Consider the following 19356-nt stretch of genomic DNA (forward strand, 5'->3'; position numbering starts at 1 on the left):
TGACTTCAGAATAAAACCAACATCAATTGCCTTAGGTAGCACCATTTATTTGGTCACACAATGTAAACATTTATAATTTTGACCCCTTCAAGTAGTTATTCTTGGCAATTAACCGTTACACAAGAAAAAAAAAATACAAAGCTCGATCCGTCACAGATAATCATCATTTGAAATAAACCCACAGTAAAATTATGCGTAAAAAATTATAAACTACAATAAGCGTAGTTGCGCTGAACTCAAATACGTACAATTAAAAAATATGATAAGATTCATCGCCGATTACATTCTCAATCTGTAATGGAACCATTTTAAACACAATAATTTAATTCCTAATGACTCATTGGCCGTCAGGAGAAACATCCCAACTATGTTTTAGTTAATTATCAATGTGGAGAGCACTCGTTTGCCAATTATTTCCATTTCAAGTTGCATAGTATTTATTATTGAAGTTGTAGTAGAAAATGGGACAATCTTGAGTCCTCAACAAGTAGTGACATTGAAGGAACTGATAAGTAATTGCCAAAGTGGGCGATATTGTCTCCCTGGAGTAAAGAGGGGCATGCAAAGGGACCTTAGGGCAACAAGACGCTGAAAAAACTTGAATGAAAAAAACATATTGCAAGATGTACCCAAGAAATTTTAAAGTTTCGATTCCAAAAAGTTGGTAAAAAAAAGTGATTTTATTCCTGAAGGGACGGAACTGAAAGAATAAATGTTTGAAAATGGGACAGTGAGTCAGATAAATTTGGGGCACTCTGTTATAGATTGATTAAATTCAATGTCACTATATCCACCCTGTACCGGATATGAACATTTCTTTCCAAAATTTTGATATTTGAATAAACACATTTACTTTTTAAAAACTGGAGGAGTTCTTCGGGTTAGCTAATTTAAAAAAAATGCATGCCAAATTAATAAATAATATTCTGTAAAGAACAATGTATCAATTTCTAGAACTTACAATGATGATTCCAAGTTCGTCCACCTATGAAGCGAGCTTAGCACACACAAAGATAACATTAGAAACTAAACTACTCGGTCAATATCTCGCACAAGTCAAGACAGCACACTGAATGTTTTGCACGGGTTAACGTAACGCAGTCCCCACGACATCACTCAAGATCTCATCACTTCCCCAGCGGATGATGTGCTGCACATCCCAACCGGTTGCAGATCGCAGTTAGCGGGCCACCTGTCACTTCATCAACTCCTACTTCACCATGACTGCTCCCCTGCAAAATACACAACACACAATTCATAAAATACATACATATTACACTAGAAACTTAATCATATAGGTTATGAAAATTTTAGAGCAATATCACCAACGGAACTGCAGTGAAAAATATTTTATTTTTTATTTAGGTACAATATTTTACATTTCATAGTACAATCCAGTAATGATGGATTAGTAATTTGATTTAGTTAATTTATTTTTATTACGGCTTTAAAAAAAATATATATTCATATAGATACAAACGCTGATTCTGAATACATATATAAGTTTTATTGTATATTATTTTATGTAGAATATAAATTCTACATAAAATTAATATATAAATATTCGTCATTTAAAAACGAATAAAACACAATGTCATCAAAAACACGAGTTTTATTGTAGACTGAACCTGCAGTTTCATCACAACCATTCTACGCGTAATATATCTATGGTCTAAAACATCCGCATCAGGGTTGCCAGATTGTTTAATATAAATTTATACGTAGTAAGATATTTCAATTAACAGACAACATGTTTTATGTATTTTAATTAATTTATTCACAGGTTTTCAGTACAATAAATATAAAAGAAAAATAATGCCATTTTTCCATAAATCAACATTAATATGAGATTTCTTAATGTTGCTTCCATAAAATCAGTTTATGTATTCAGTGTCAGTTTCACTGCCGAGTTTAACAGGATCGTTTTTGATTAGTGATTGCACAAAATTGCAATGGATCTTTTAGTCAATCAACACTATTTGGCTTCACAGAAAAGGTTAAAATAATGAAAAATATTCCAACTGCCGCCCGCACAAACAATCATTTTCAAATTGATTTGAACATTGTACGGAAAAGGAGTGCTACTAGCCTTCACTCTAGGCCTTGTAGTGCCATCTGTGATAGAGATTTTAAAACGATTTTTGGTATGAACATAGATGGATAAATGGTGATTAATTTTAATAGATTTGCACAAAAATGCTGTTTTTCCACATAAGCACGTGAAATATGTCCACAGCTATTGACTACGTTGTCAGTCAGGACATGCTGAGATGCAAGATATGGGAGTAGTAAAATAGTGGGTGGCTGCTTACGCTGCAGGGTGGGCGTGTGCTAACAGAGTCGGTGCAGGTGCAAGTTCCGGCTGAGCACGGAGCGCACGTCGTGGGTGAAACGCAGCGCATCCAACATAGGCAGCAGGTTCAGCAGCGCCATGTCCATCGGGTCCGAGAACCACGACTTTATGGGTATTGCGTTGTCTGGAATACAGGGTTTTACATTCATTAATGTTACTAGGAGTCTAGTCTAGTATTTCACTAGGCTACCAAATAGGGTTTTTTTGCATTCGTCAGGATGAAGACATTAAATATGACACTACGGTAGATTTTTATTTAGGAAACTGACTCCAAAAACATTCAAATAAAATCTTAGCAGAGTGTTGGTAGACACCTGCACATGGTGTCTTAGATAAAATAAAGTAGGTTATATTTGGCAACTTTCCAGGAAAGACCTGAAATTGGGTACATACACCATTTTACATATTCACATCGCATTCGAGGTGATATTATAACTATATGGGAATTCCGCACGTGATAAATTTTTTCTTTTATTTCTAGCCACTTCAGAATTTGACCATGACATTTCAGGATGACTTACGATGAGGTGTTTTGATGACTATCAATCCACATATGATGACCATCATCTGTTGATCGGCACTATTAAGAATTTTTGTAATTTGAATGGTCCTCGTTAAATGCGGATTGTCGGCCCGTTTAAGCTTTTGAATTGTGATCAGCTGACAAGTATAACAACATGGTCGCTATGCTTGATAGAGGATCAAAGGCTAAAACGGGCTGAGAATCAGAGTTAAACCAGGATCATTAAAAAAAAATGTTAAAAATGGTGCTGGTTATCAAATGGTATGGAATTAAAACACCCTAACCACGGGTAGGGAGTTTGAATTCCATACCATTCAAACACCCTAACCATGGGTAGGGAGTTTGAATTCCATACCATTCAAACACCCTAACCATGGGTAGGGAGTTTGAATTCCTCTTCTTTCTCTGTTGGACAATCATAGTAAATAAAATAGTTAATACAGTGGGTGGCCCATAGACATATGAATATTAGTAGACCTGCCCTAAGTGATTAAAAGCGTATTATCCCCACTCCCCATACCGGTTCCATTGGAGCCGGCTGTGCTCGCGTATGGCCTCAAGTGAAATTTGAAAACGTGACGTCATCATTCTTGTGCAAACTATGGTCGAGGCATCATCGGTTCATTTTACGAAATAACACGGCAAAATGTTGACTTGTACTATGAAAACTTGTAAAAATAGATGCGAAAAAGAGAATAAACCCAATTGTCGTATTACATTCCATATATAAGCATTATTTTACTTTATTTTAACCACTCGGAACATTAGAACGTCAAAAGACGTAAATATGATAATAGCGGTCAAGACATTAGTACGTCTTTTCACGTAAACGCGCGAGATTTTACAAAAATCGATTTATTTCCATCACTAGTATACGGATTGCCATGATTTAAAAAACAGCGTATTGATAATGAATAACGCTACGCGTCTGCATTCAAGAATATCTATGGAATTTCGAGGTGCATTATCTAAGTCGATTGGACTTGTCATCTTGTTCGTTCATAATTTATTGCGTTTTTAAATAATTTATTAAAAATATTTTAGTTTGGACGGTTAATATTTTGAGGTGACTAATAGTTTTTAATTATATTTTTTCAATATATAAAGTGTTATTTCTTTATGATACTCAGAAAAAAGTACATTTTTCACAGCTTTGAAATAATGGTCAGCGATTTTTACATATTTTTGACGTTTTCAGAAAATGTATATTTAGACACGCAAATATTTACGTGTAACAAAACAATACGATAGTGAATTTCATAATCTTTCCAAAACATTTTTTAGAATGAGGCTACGTTTCCCAAAACGTGAGTTATGAAGCTTTTAACAAAACTCGTGAATAACACAAAAATTTTCGCGTTTTGACAGTTCGCAAAGGAACACAAAGTAAATAAAAGTCCTTTTCTGAGAGGTTAAGCATATTCACATCGTATAATATGAATCAGTTGTTACTATCACATCGAGAAACGTCTGGACGCGAAACACAAAGCTGGTTGGTTGCTGGGAAGTAAATTATGAACATTTATAAAAGTGTCTTAACTAAACACTTAAACGAAATATTCGACTCTGAAAATAAAACCGAATTTTTTTGCCAAATTTGGACTTCGCAAATTTGTTCATAACGTGGCGAGTAATTTGCGCTCCCATGTAAAAATGTCTATTCATTCAAAAGCAGATTTTACTTTTAAGAAGTAAATGGTGATATTATAATGCGAGATGCCTATTTACTGTCAGATTGATTTATTGACGAATCACGGTCAGCTTCACTCCCTTCGTTCTTCAACAGTTGTGATGAAAGGCTTTAAATCACAGTGAAAAAAAAAAAACAGATAAACCATAGCTGCAAGAAAATATGCAAATTATTTATGAAAACGGACATGCTAACGACATCTGGCGGAGAAAGAATTGATCCAGCTTGCTTGCAGTAGACACCTGTAATAGTTGAAATTAAATCAAGGTTCCGGGACGAAAGCAGAGAGGTCGTAAAATCGTCTAGGACGACTGGTACTTCCCCTTTCCTAGGCCTAAAAATAAATATTGAATTTTGTCAACCAATAGATCTGAACAAAGAGCTATAAAAATTTTGAATAACCAATCAGTGAAGGGAGAGGCGTGCATCTACTACAGACAAAGGAATAAACTTTGGATCGGGCAATAAAAAAAGATAATTAACGACATTTCGATTCTCACAGAAATTAGAGGTGAACGCACTTTAGGGTCAACATCGACTTTCAAGGTGACAAACTCCTGGGAATGTTTACAATAACTGAGACATTTATGGGGTATCGAACCATTGAAATCGGGTGCTTGGAAGTTTTACAAGTTGTAAAGCGCACACACAAAAATGCAATGAAAAAAATTATAAACGTGATAGTATAAAAAAAGGACGGGAAAAGCGAAGGAAAGTTACTGGCGGAATTTCAACTGTAGTGCAATTATTTATGATAGAAGGAGGGTGTCATGTTCGATAAAAATCGTACTAAAGAGAGGAGTGAGTGTTGGAAACAATGGAAATTAATCGTTATCAATTTAAGATGAAACGGACATATTGGTAAATCAATTTTGAATGAAAAATCTCGCAAAAAAAAATACACATTTTAGAAAAGTGCGGCGATCGAATAGAAGGATAATACAGAGATTTTAGCTGTTACAAAGGCCCTAGGGACATGAAAATTGAGTATCAGAAGAAGACAGTAAAACTAAACATATAGCGATAGATTAGATTCAGGAAAAGTAGACATTTTACATAATTATTAGGTTAGATATATATTAGAGTTACACAATATTACAGAGGGATCGAAACAAGATAAAAGGTTGGCGGTCTCATGTATATTTTGAAGGATAAACAATCGAAATTTGAACATGATTTTTATTTACGTTAAGGTAATAAACGATTGGAGAGACGATTAACTTTAACGTGGACCTTATGGAATATTTAGATTAGGCAAAAGAGATTAAAATTAATAGGTTTGAAATTAAATAAAATTTACGACCATAGTACATAAAATCTGAGGCGTAAACATATGTCCAGACGTATAATTTATGTAAAATCTTGTAAGTGAGGGATGGAGAATGGGCGGAGATTGGATCAGGCAATAAAAGTGACAGATATCCCAGAGTCAAATTAGGTATATCTTCCATAGAAGTGTGGAAAACTATATATTAATTAATAATAAATGAAGTATGAAATTTTCCTGGAGACCACACACATCGGGAAAAGTGAGAGGAAGATAAAAGGAAGGGTAAAGAACGGAGATAAAGAATAATCCAAGTGGAGAAAAGTGATACAATTCAAATTTATCCGTGAAATAAATAAATACGACTTGGAAAATAATTAGTTATAGAGTTATGAGAAATAACGAAAAAATAAAGAAGAAAATTGTGCAAGAAGACGTCGCGGATAAAAGAAAATCCAAAAGATAAGGAAAAACTCAAATCTGCGACATAAAGATGGAAAGTACGGGTGGAAATGGAAAAGCTCATATAAGCGACAATAAAATTAAGTAGAATTTAAACAAATCGAAATTCAAAAATGCGTAGTAAAGATTTCGACATGGATTTAAACAATTTTTGCACGAGATGCATAAAATTGAGATCTGCATATATGTTATTGAGGACGGACCTATCGCGAATTGAGAAAAAAAAGAACGCAAAATCATGAGATTTTAACTACATTTTGTATGAGCAGAGGACAAAGGGAGCTTGGGCGATTAACACAGACTTACCCGATTCGGACCCTATCGATTTAGATTTGTGAGATGGAAACTGACCACCGCCTAGAGCCGGAAAGCAGAACATCTTATGGAAGCACAATCGATATTGATGGGAGGGATGTTCGGATTTGCGAGTTGGTAAAAGATGGAATCGATCATCAGAGGAAATTCAGATACGTCTTTTGGAATCTGAGAAGGGTATAAAATGACGGTACAGACCAGTTTTCAGACAGTCGCGCCGAGGATTTGAAAAGTTGTTACGTGGCAGTACTACGTTTTTGGTAGGATTAACAGTGAAAAATCTTTAAGTGTTAAATTTTGAATAAGCCCCTGGACTTAGAGAATTTCGGAAAGAGTACAAGTGCTAAAATCAGTGAAATTTTAATAAGTCTGTTTAATTTAATCAAACAGTGTTAAAAAAAAAAAAGATAGATATTAAATTCAGTGCTTAAAAGTGTAAAGTGGGAAGTGCTAAAAAGTGAATTGTGAATTAATTAAAATTTTAAAAATAATTATTTCATTCAAAGTGAAAACATTCAAATTAAATTTAAGAGTTTGTTATCGTTAAACTAAAGTGAACGTGATCGCGGATTGATAACTAAAAATAGATTATAATTTTGTTTAAAATTATTAATAGTAAATACTTCATCTTAGGTCAAAAGAAACACAAAAACAAAAAAGGATTCGATAATAATAAACGTTTAAACCTTTGTTCTAAAATTAACAGTTAGAAAAAAATTTAATTTATTAAGAATCGAGATAATTAAAAGTCTGCGCAATTCGGAAAAAATTTTCTTATAAAAATATATAAAAAGAAATTTAGAATCAAAAATTTGATCAATTAAAATCCATCGTGCGTATAGCGACAGTGTTAAAAGTGTTTGTCATTTTAACCGGAATTCTAAACATCAATCTACCATTTCGAAAAAAGTATTTTAACAGCTATCATTCAAAAGCCTAAACTAGAAAAGTGTTATTAAATCAACGGGTTTTCTGAATTAGGATTTCGTTCGGAAGAAAAATTAAATATCAGCTAATTTATACGATTCAAGCGAGAATAAAATATTAAATAGGAATAAATAGTCGAAAAGATTTATTTTGAAATTAGTTGAAAAATACAATTAATTAGGTAGGATTTCTTCATCAAGGTTGTTGTGTACTACCCGACCGGAAATACCTTGACGTGGGTAAGTTTTCCTTTTATAAATAATTTTCAGGTCTCAGGAGACACAGAAGGGCTGTGAAGTGGAAGTATATCAATTGAATATTAAATTAAAACAACAAAACAAAGAATTACACATTAATATATGTATATTGTATATTTGTATATATATTTATAAATATAAAATAATATATTGTATATAAAGAATATATATATGAGTAATGTAATTATATATATGTATTTTATTTATTAATCGAAGCATCGAAATGGTAGCGATTTTTAATACCTACCCGAGGACATATCTATATTATTGAAAAAGAAAATATGTATTTATTAATATTCCAGACTATGTAGAATCATATATTTTATATTTATTTATTAATATATGTACTCTTAGTTAACATATTTTGATAATCGAGATATGTGTACTTATATATGTATATTTATTCTTCAATTAAACCTAGTAAGTTTACTAAATTCGGAAAATGAAAAATAGTTTAACTTCAATAAAGGAATTAAAAATATTTAAATTAACTACGCACAATAAACGGTAACAAAACTGAATCACAAAGAGAGCGCGAGATATTTTTTAAAATAAACAATCTCACATCTGGGTTAGTGGGTCAAATGAGATGTTTACATTGTTCAATTTGTTGATAAAACAAAGGATCACTGGAGAATTGGGTCAACCGCATAGTTTGGAAACGACCTTGGCCATAATTAGTTAGTCACAAAGGATTTTATTAATTACCCGAAACAGCTGGAAGATGCGTGTTCTCAAATACTTATCAATCACAAACGACAATTGAAAAATCACGGGTTAGCCAGATTTATATAAAAAAATTACATGAAACATTTGAATACCATTGATTAGATAATCGCACAGTTTTTATTAGTTACTTGAAACAGCTGGAAGATGCGTGCTTACAAATACCTATCAATCACAATCGACAATTGAAAAATCACGGGTTAGTAAGGATTATATTGAATAATTATACGAAACATTTGAATATTATTGATTGGGTGCTCATACAGAACCCCATCAGTTGCCTGAGACATTTGAGAGTCGAGTACTCTCTAATGTGGCAACCAACTACTTGAAACAATTGGAAAATCACGGGATAGGATGAACAAAAATTAATGTTGAACCCTGGAGGAAAAATTTAAAACAAATACAGTTCACCAATAGGAGGCAGTGGTCGCTCCTATAACAAGACCATTAACCAAATCAAATAGAGATGGCGATTCTCTTAAATAAAAACGTCAAAACCAAACAAACAAAAGCCTGGAGTTCGATAGCTCTCCAAAACAAACTATCAAATAAGATCTTATTCTACTAGTATTTATTAGTATAACCTTATTCTTACGTATATATTCGGTTACCAATCCTAGAGTTTCGCAGAACTCTTCGTGCGAGATCCGAACTCGGAATGCGAGGTAGATAGCCTCGTATTGCGAGTTATAAACCTTTCCCAAACTGTATGTATACATATATTTATTCGTATGTACTGTTTACTGGAGAATGCGCACCTGCATACAGCTTGCATTTTAGGTCTTATAGACCACTCTCGCATTTTCTTTTAAACGTGGAATGAGGATTCACGACCCGTAAGTCCACACCAACCGTGAGTATATGATTGTATATAGGACGAAACCGGTTCGCCCTAAGTAAATTGTAGTCCAAGGAGGAGTCGGAATTTGGGGGTATCGAGACTCGAGGGGAAACTTGAAGGCAGTACATGATGACGTGGAAGGCTTTTTGGGACGCGATAACTTAGGTATCAATCAAAGAGCCGTGTCAAAGGATTGTGCGAATTTCTTGTTGACTCAAGATCATCTCGTTTACTTGCAGGAGGATTTGGAGCCAAATTATGCCAGCAAATGGGCTATTCCGAGTTCGTCAAATATGCAATTAACTAATTACATTAACCTACTAAATCAATCTTTACATGTACCTTATAGCAGCAGAATCATAAAGGAGTGGCGCCACACAGACACAAGAGTTTACCAAAATCAAATTTACTAACAATTAACCATTTGAGTTATATCAAATTACCTGTCCAAATAAACATGTATAATATCTTTTATCAGCGTTTAACTACGATTTTGTTAGGGTGCAGGGAATCAGAATAATTACATTAGGAAAGTTAGCTCATTCAGGGAATTCATTTAAGTCTAGGTTTGCAATGGAAAGACCAATTAAATTGTGAAACTCAACACCTCGATCAGAACCAAGGGGGTTACCACAAAAATGAAGGTAATTAAAATCCTATATCATAAATCAAAAAAATTACACAACGTTTGATGGAATTTAATTACAATATAAATACGGAAATATTTGCGTTCAAGTTCGTAAATAACGTATTAATTAGTTAAGTACATATGTCTATAAAGATATATAGTACAAGAGAGCTTTAAGTAGCTTTCTGTAGATATCAAAGAAAAGGGTCCAATTTTCATGGAGGCTTATGTGTTGTAGGGGAGGAATTTTCCATCCCTGCGAACACATATACAAAGCCTTAGAAAAAAAAATTTTAAATATCGGTCATAGCCAAGAGAGAAGAAAATTTTATATTGTTTTAAACAAATAAAAGAATTGGCGAAAGAGGCGAAATATTACACAGTTGATTTTACCCCTCGCCATTATCTTCTCGTCTATTAATTCCTATGTCTGTGGGGTGGCCAAATTATTAGTTACACATGCAAAAATTAATTGTCATCAGTTTGAAGCTGTATATTTAAATAGTAGGAATTCATACTTTTATTTGTTTTTTTTTTTTTAGTTAAATTAGGTATTTCTTATACAATTAAAAATAAATAATTTTATTTTATTTGAGAAAAAGCACAACATAAAATGATTAGAAAAATCTCATAATATTTAGTAGAAATTCCCATGGCGTCAGTTAAAGCTTGCACATTTTTTAGTGTGCTCTGAACACGGTAATAATAACTTTGGCTTTACTTATTTTTTTGAGTCATTTTCACACCTAATTAGTGTAAATTGGTACATTTTCCTCTGCTTTACAGGCAAATGTCACGTTTTTTAATTAATTTCGAACTTCGTGAATCACTTTCCTCCTTATTTCCTGATTTTCTAACTTACTGTAGGTATTTTTCTATCAAGTTTATTAGTAAAAATAGCAGTAAATTTATGTGTGCATTGAAAGCGGTTCATTCTTGATAATAAGGAAAAAAACTCAAGGGTAACTAATAATTTGGCCACCCACTCTGTGTTTGAAAGTAGATTTGAATTACCTGGATAGCCCCTGTAAGCTCCGGGGGAATTGTCCAGGATGAATATCCTGTTGAGATCAGCGCAGATGGAGGACAGGTCCTTGGTGTAGGTGCCCAGCTCCGGAGTGCAGTGCTGCCTGCAAGCCAACGCAACAACAATTCAAATTCATTACGAGAATCCGTCCAGCAATACCCGGCGGTAAAAGCCACACAAAAAATACACAGGGGCATTACATATCTCATTCGTAATACATAACTTTTTCGAAATAAATCCCTTGGACTCGGCTGTACTACTACCGGAGTGCAGTGCTGCCTGAAAAATTCAATAAAACGCTAAATATAATTCATGAAAATAAAACATTCATTAAATAATACAGTGAAACACTTTTATAAGGTGTTTTCATACAGAAAACAAAACACTTTTTATGCGGGAACCTTATGAAAGGGTTTTACTCATAGATAATAGATATAAGGGAGATGTATCATGAATCATGATTAGAATGAAATCACGCCCACAAAAGTGTGGACAACATCATTCACCCATAACACTGCAAATTGCATGGATACACAGTGGCCCCCGCCTTTCTTTCTACCTACACACCAAACTCATAACTTTCACTGGTTCTGCCGCTTTGATAGTCCGTGTCGTTCGGTAACAGCCGGCTATCTCCCTTTGTTTCTATTATCTATGGTTTTACTATAATATAGTAGTCCCAGAGACAGGTCGTACATGATGTCATCTTTCTAGTATCCTCTGTCTTTTTCATTTTCATACAAGACGTGTGAGAAGAAAGATGACGCAAGTACAACCTCTCTCTGGGACTACTACATATCAATAATTGACACAGAATACGCAAGATTCGTCCTGAAAACTACTTCCTACTTTGAAAAGTCTATTAACCACTTAATGCTTTTGAACGAGCGGTGTTCGCGGACGGCGCGTGTATCGTACCGCGACAACCCAAACACTGCTCGCGTCTTTTGACTTGTATAAACAAACGAACTGACGTCGCCATATTTTTTTATTGTTTTTATTATAGTTAGTCTTGTTTTATTTTTTTGAATATGGTAAGTTTTTTTACATTTTTTATTGCTTCTGTTTTGTTTTTTTTGTTGAACTGGTCAATTTTAAATTATGTTAACTCTTTATAAAAAATAAAATACCTGATGTTTTTAGTTTCATTTTTGTTAAAAAAAAAACAAGTATTAAGTGGTTAAGTATGATAACAAGTCAATAGAGCCAATTACTCTTGTGGGTTTGGTAAGGAAGATCTGTCTTGTGTTATGTATGTCAATTACATAAATAATGTCCACGTAGCTCATTTATAGCATCGATATATAAATCACAATATTGGTTCATTGCTGGATTCAAAATTGCCTCACGTTATTAAGAAGTCCCGTTAGTATTAAAAGTAGACTACAGTATCCACTGCTTCCCGCTAACAGGGTAGACTTCGCATCAAACAAAACAAACAACATAATTTTACGGTATAATGAATGCATCATGTGAGTCCAGAATTCCAATCCTGCGAGTTCTACGTCAATTGCAAATCAATCAACTGGTACTAACAAATCGCTGAAAATGTGTTTAAAAAAACTGAGACATTTTTATTATTATTTATTTTACATAAATAGAATGTTTAAACTGAGTGAAATTAAACTTTCTCACAAAATTGTTGACTCATGCCTAATATACAAGAAGCCACAAAAATAACCAAATATTGTCAGCCGGATTAAACAAACAGCAAGCCATGTAAAAGTAGCTGACAGATTAATTCTTGGAAATGAAATTATGTATGAAGACCCAACGTAAGCAAAATTTATTCATTACTACGAGCTATTTTTAAATTAAACATTTTACAGAATAAGACGGACCTTTTATAATAATACTAATTCAACATATCTCAATAAGTCACATAAATATATCATAACAGAAGTTAATAAACCCACAATTTGACTTGTACTTATGAGATTATGCTTACATTTAGAACAATGTCGGGATCTGACTTAAGATAGTATGCAAAAAAATAAAATAGATAACAAACCTGGCTTCAATTAGTCAGATCCACTTTTGAAAGTGGAAGATAAAACAGGTGTTTGTAAGCAAGGCCAATATTTTGTAAAACAGGTAGAAGTTTTGTAAAAAGATAGAACCGGAGAGTATGTGAGCAAAACCTGTATTTTGTAAAAAAAAAAAAAAAAAAGACCTGGCTTTGATAACTTTGAGAGACTGTGAGTATTTATACAATACAACCGATGTTTGTAAGCAAGACCTGTACTATGTAAAACAGGCCAGGCTTTGAGAATGAAAGATACAACCAATACTTGAATGCTAGATCCAAATTTTGTATAACAGGTCTGGCTTTGGTAACTCTTTAGGAGTATAAGATACAACTAAAGTGTATTTAAGTCAGGCCCGGCTTCGGTAATTTTTTGGGAGTATAGGACACAACCATATGTAAGCAAGCTCTGTATTTTGGAAGTGTTTTGATAGAGTAAGACAAACCTGTAGTATCTTTGCTTCAGGACTCCTCGTCCATTATCCAGCTTGTCAGCCACGGCAGCTCCGTATATTTCCATAGAGGCCGTAAACACCACGAGGTCGTACCATTGAGACACCTGAAAAACATTGTTAAAACATAAATACATATTATCATCATAGTAGGAAATGTATTTATTTATTTATACTGGGTTTTTACAGACAATCTCACTTACGTGAGAACAATCCAGTTATAAAAACTAAGTTAATATACAAATAGGTACAACAATTACCAAAATCTACTCAGCCATAGGACACATTAATAGACTTGCATAGTAATAAAATACACATATTATACATAATATCATATAATTGGATATTGTTCTTATACATAGGTACTTATGTACATTTAAATTATGTTGTTTTTTAGGATTGGTCTGCAAAGTATTATGAATTTTCTATTCTGCCCGCCATCGATAAGAGGGGCTTATCATAGGTCACGCTTTATAAACAGTGTCTATGATTTAAAGTAAAAATTTAAGACTCGGACATGAAGGAGGTATTTACGAATCTGCCATCATCAATTGGCAGATCGCCATTATTGGCAATGTGTCCCCAAATTGTATTATATGTAGTGTTGTATATTATGTACCTATTCTAAATAACAGAACAACTATTCATCCAGAATGACAAATGAAAACGAAAGAATAATAATGAATTAAGTATCTTCTATCCCAATTATTATCACCTCCTGTTATATGAAGGCAACACATTGACTTCTTTGAATTGATGCTCGAGTTTTCGAAATCTTCAGGGAAAAATTCTGACAGAGCAGAAACCTGTGTTTGAAGCAGTAAAAAATTCTCAACAGGGCAAACTGAGTTTCACACTTGTATCATTGTCTTATTGTGTTAGTGCAGTCTCTTTTTATAAGAACTTACTAATGCACTTATTGATGCTAGAATTCAAGTGCCAAGTTAGTGCTAATTAGAGCAATAATAGTAATAATAAATAATAAAGCCAAACTGCACTCAACCGAATAAGAGAATTCTGATAAATTCAAAACCCAATCATTCTAGGTGCCTAGGAAGTTTGAGCGAAGACGCATACTGAGTAAAAGGAGGGTATTTAAAGAGTAAAGAAAATAAATGCAAATCAGGGTGAAGGGAATTGTACAACAAGAAAGGCGCAAAGGGAGGAACACCACTTGCATCTCATTTGGAGTTTCCAGATATATTTGTATGAAACACGTATTTACCTGAGATATCCTAGTAAATAAGATACAATTGTACTCAAATAAAAAGATTTTATCCATCCTCTGCAGACAAAAAATCAAGCCGAATATTAAGTGAAAATAACTTTATTTATGGATAGCCAAGGACTGCGATAATACAAATTTTTACACAAAATTTGCTTTTTTATGGTACCTACTTTTAAATAAGAAAAAAATATTGTATTATATTCTAAATATTTCTTTGTTTATAGTTTTGTCAAGCGTGAGTAGCCATAAAATGGAATGCAGCTAATTAAGTCGGCCATTCATTTTATGATTTTGAAGAAAACAAAAAACAGCCACGTTTTTTACTGCAAAATACCAAAACATAACATCACTCTTATTGCAAAATACCACCGTTTTTCCTGAAAAATGACACCGATTTTCCCAAAAATCACACAAACAAAATAATGTGAATTTCTCCGAAAAATAATGCTACTTATTAGAGTACGTAATGTTTTAAAGAAATAAACCAAAGTTATGGAAGGATCACTGATAACTGGCAATTTATAACTTGAAAATACACAATAAAGAACTACAATGAAAAATATGTTCAAATTGATCAACAAACACTGATTCTGAATATTTAAGTTATATTATTTATAATTATCCATAAAATTTATAAGTCATCAATTAAAAGTAAATAAAACACTATCACATTAAAACATCCTGTTTGGTTTATATAACTTAATTTGTTAACAAATCACATTTCATTCTGGATTTGTGTTTTGAATTTGTTATTTAAAAGATTCCATTATTAATTGTTGCTTCAGTGTCCACGAAATTAAGAATCTATAATAATTTATATTTTAGGTTATAGGAGTATTATTTTATAAAGGTATTCTTGAGGTTAGTTGAGCGGCATCGTAACACAATAATATTTATATGGTAATCTGCTTACATAATAATATATGTACATGATATTACCATCGATGATTATAATAATTCCAACATAATAATGGGTACCATACATTGAGATATATACATCAATGTACCACAAGGAAAAATACTAGAAACTCTCAAAATGATCCCAGCAACAAAATGAAGTTGACTAACTAACTAACTATCACGCCTTTTCACCGCAGGGGTAGGCAGAGAGGACGGACCGCCAAACAACTCGGTCTTGGCACACACTTCTTGCCTCATTCACATTCATACATCGTCTCATACATACTCTTCTATTATTCTGACTCTTGACATGGCCCGACTCGAGTATCTGTTTCACTTGATCGTGCCATGTCTTCCTCGGGCTTCCTCGACATCTGCTACCATTCGCATCATATATCCTCCTTACACTCCTTTCTTCGCTCATTCGCTCTACATGCCCAAACCATCTAAGCGTCCCTTTCTTAATCTTACTCATTACGCTTACATCACCCTTGCACTCTTTGCAGATCTCCACATTCCATACAGGATCATACATGGTTTTACAACACATACGCCTCAGGGATCTCATTTCGACAGCATGCAATCTACTTTCATCCTTTCTTTGCCAGTTCCATGCCTCACTTCCATACATCAGGGTAGGTACCAGCACTCCATTGTGGACTGCTAACTTCGTTTCTTTGGACAATTTTTTGTTAGTGCCAACTGCGTTCAGTCCTCCATTAATGGAGTTACCTGCATTTACCCTTCTTTCAATATCTCTGTCAGCCTTCCCATCTCTCGTAAACATACTTCCTAAATACATAAACTCATCCACCTGCTCCAAGTATTCCTCATTCACAACTATATAGCACACTGTTTTCGTACTCTCTCTTTCAAACACCATTACTTTAGACTTACTTACATTCATCATTAACTCATTATTCATGCATACTTCGTTCATCCTAGACACGAGAGACTGTAGATCATCCATACTATTAGCAATCAGCACCGCATCATCAGCATACAACAGGCAACATACTTGCAGATTACTCAAATTCGCGCCCAATCCCACGCCTTTCAATTCTTCAATACAATTATCAATGTATAGATTGAATAACGACGGTGACATTACGCAGCCTTGTTTAACACCTTTTGTGATATCAAACCACCGCGTAAAACCGCCGTTCACCCTAACACATGCTACGCTTCCCTCATACAGAAACGCAATTGCCTGAGTCAGATTCGTATTCACTCCATACTTGGACAACACCTTCCATAACTTTTTCCTGACGACTCGGTCGTATGCTTTTTGTAGATCTACAAAGGCACAGAAAAGTTTATGAAGTTGACCTTAGTGATAAAGGAGCATTTTTCTTGTTGGTTAGTTTGGTGGTCTCACCATTTTTTTCGTAGTAATGCAGGTTTTGGATGACGTATTTTGGTATGTATTTTTGCACTTTGGTAGAGTACAATAACTGCAGCGAAGAGACACTGATATTTTACCTAGTGTTCTTCAATATTAAAATGGGTGAACATAAGAATAAAAAACGTCTTGACTCTCGACGCCGCTGCTGATAAAAAAAAATTAATAAAAAAGGACTAGAATTCCTTATTTCCGTGATATTTTGTTTTATTTAGAGAAAGGTTATTGATTGTTACACTGCCGTAATAAGCAAAACGGCAGCTAAGAATTTCCATAGTCACATTCTGATTTACAAGACCTATTATAATAAAAAGTACATCCGAATGCGACTTTTGCAAATTCCTAGCAGGCTTCTTTATGACGGAATAGAAAATATAACAAAATATAAAACATATATCGAAATGATAATAATTAAATATGCAATTGTTTTGGAATTGCAAATGTTGCATTTTAACACATAGTGTCACAATAACTTTAAATTAATGATACATCTGCAATGTATAAAAAAATCCATTGTCAGCATAGAAAAAACCTGCAAACTAAATTTTGCAAATGAAGGATGTATAAATTATAATATTAGTGATATTGTCATCAATATAATGTTGGATTCTCCAAAGAATGAGGAATTATAAATTTGTATGAAAATACTTATTTCACAAAAAGGTAATGATTATAAATATTGATTCTAAGTATTTATATCAGTAAAATTTACTTAAACATTATCTTAGCAAGTGTATGCAATATAATCTAGAGAGATTAGTTATCTCAGGTAAAATTTGACAGATTTCAAAATAGAGATATAAATTATATGAAAAAAATTTACAACACCGAAAATTGTTCATTGTGATAAAATCTATTTTGATTTTACTCACGGTGTCAAGGAAATAATCGACGTGCGGCCGTTTGTGCACAAAGAACCTGACAGGGTGCTTGTCAATGGTAACTTTGAGGGTGAAGTCTGGAGGGGTACCCGGCTTGACGGTTGGCCGTATCATGGCATCATGGTGCGAATGTATGAGCGTTTCGTCTAAGTCCAATACCAACATTTTCCGTTTCACCAAACCTGCAAATCACAATTTATAGATCATTATAATCACACAAGGTCCTGATTTATCGATTGTATCAACTACCTCAATGCAGAAGCAGAACTTACTTAGCCTGTGTCGAGAAACTGGTGACAGCGGATAGATTTCATATTTGACAGATTGATGTTGAGCTACCTGAAAAAGCAAGCACGCGGTGATGTTATGAAAATATCCAGTAATGTAAACGTTTGTTAATGCAGAATTATTTATTAAAATGCACTATAAAAGTTGTTTGGGGTATACGTACGGCCCTTATCTGCTTTTTGAACATATAACAAAAACAACTCCATACTTTCGATGCTAAAACCATGAACGCGCGAAGGCCCATTTGCAATTGTTTCAGCATTTGAAATAACTTAAAAATGATATAATTAGCACTGAATACAAATATTAGGAGACAAACAGCACTGTAAACCATTCATTAACTAATTTTATCACAAATAATCTTCAAAATTTGAGTGCCGTATACACAATACCCGCCATGACATAATCGGCCCCAATCACACTGCTCATAAAATACAAATTGTCTCTGTGCAGACTATGAAAAAAAATTGCACAATATCCATAGACACTTTATCACCTTTTGCGAACATGCTCGTAAAAGTTACCGCATACGCTCTATTTTTGATAATACAAAAGAAAAAGCACGTAACTTCAGCCGTTGTCAAGACATTTCTTTATATATAGGAATATTAAAGGATTTTACTGCCATATACCACTAGGCATGGATATCGCGAAGAGTAAGAAAGTCGATTTTATATATTTATTCATTTATATTATAAATTGAATCCCATTCACTGAAACGTATGAAACGTTTACTCAAGAAAAAGAAGGCGCAACACGGCAAATACTAAAAATTATAGTGAATAATTAACAACATAAAACGAATTTCTCTTGTATTTTGTAATATAGATCACTTAGATATATTTTAACCTCTCCAGCTGGAATCTCTCGACCCCATCGCCTTGCCCCGCAGTGGGAGGAATGTTCTCATACGTCCGTCACTCCTGGACACATTGTTCCCAGATTCCTACCACCCCTCATACCTCTTTTCTTCTCGGAACTTCTTCTTCTTCCTTTCCCTAAAAATAACCTCTATACAGCATCCCCAAAGATAACATATGCCTGAAGAGAAATTTTTTTCTTCGGGGCCTCTTGTGTGGGATAGTGTAAAAAAATAGTATCGAATGTACGAGTAGTAAAACAACGGTGTTTGGGTAAAACATTTCAAGTCACATGTATTT

At 33.7% G+C, this 19356-nt stretch overlaps 1 protein-coding gene across 3 annotated transcripts; it reads right to left on the reverse strand.

Moving 5' to 3' along the window:
* Nucleotides 1-26: 26 nt before the first annotated feature.
* Dd (CTD nuclear envelope phosphatase 1-like protein dullard) lies at nucleotides 27-18610 on the reverse strand. Of its 3 annotated transcripts, XM_089636717.1 has the most exons (7): nucleotides 18360-18610; nucleotides 18181-18247; nucleotides 17900-18090; nucleotides 13492-13604; nucleotides 11007-11122; nucleotides 2313-2477; nucleotides 27-1232 (listed from the first exon to the last, which is right to left on the reverse strand). In XM_089636717.1, the coding sequence occupies exons 1-6, from the start codon at nucleotides 18528-18530 to the stop codon at nucleotides 2332-2334; spliced, it is 804 nt and encodes a 267-aa protein (XP_089492843.1). In that variant the 5' UTR covers nucleotides 18531-18610; the 3' UTR covers nucleotides 27-1232; nucleotides 2313-2331. The 3 variants fall into 3 exon arrangements, with proteins under 3 accessions (XP_089492843.1, XP_089492841.1, XP_089492842.1); XM_089636715.1 differs by lacking the exon at nucleotides 18360-18610 and having other exon boundaries at nucleotides 18181-18266; XM_089636716.1 differs by lacking the exon at nucleotides 27-1232 and having other exon boundaries at nucleotides 2319-2477; nucleotides 11007-11298.
* Between the last annotated feature and the right edge of the window lie 746 nt (nucleotides 18611-19356).

Source organism: Hesperophylax consimilis, chromosome 10 (assembly GCF_061612785.1).
Source record: "Hesperophylax consimilis isolate HC1 chromosome 10, BYU_Hcon_1.0, whole genome shotgun sequence".
Taxonomy (NCBI): Eukaryota; Metazoa; Arthropoda; class Insecta; order Trichoptera; family Limnephilidae; genus Hesperophylax; species Hesperophylax consimilis.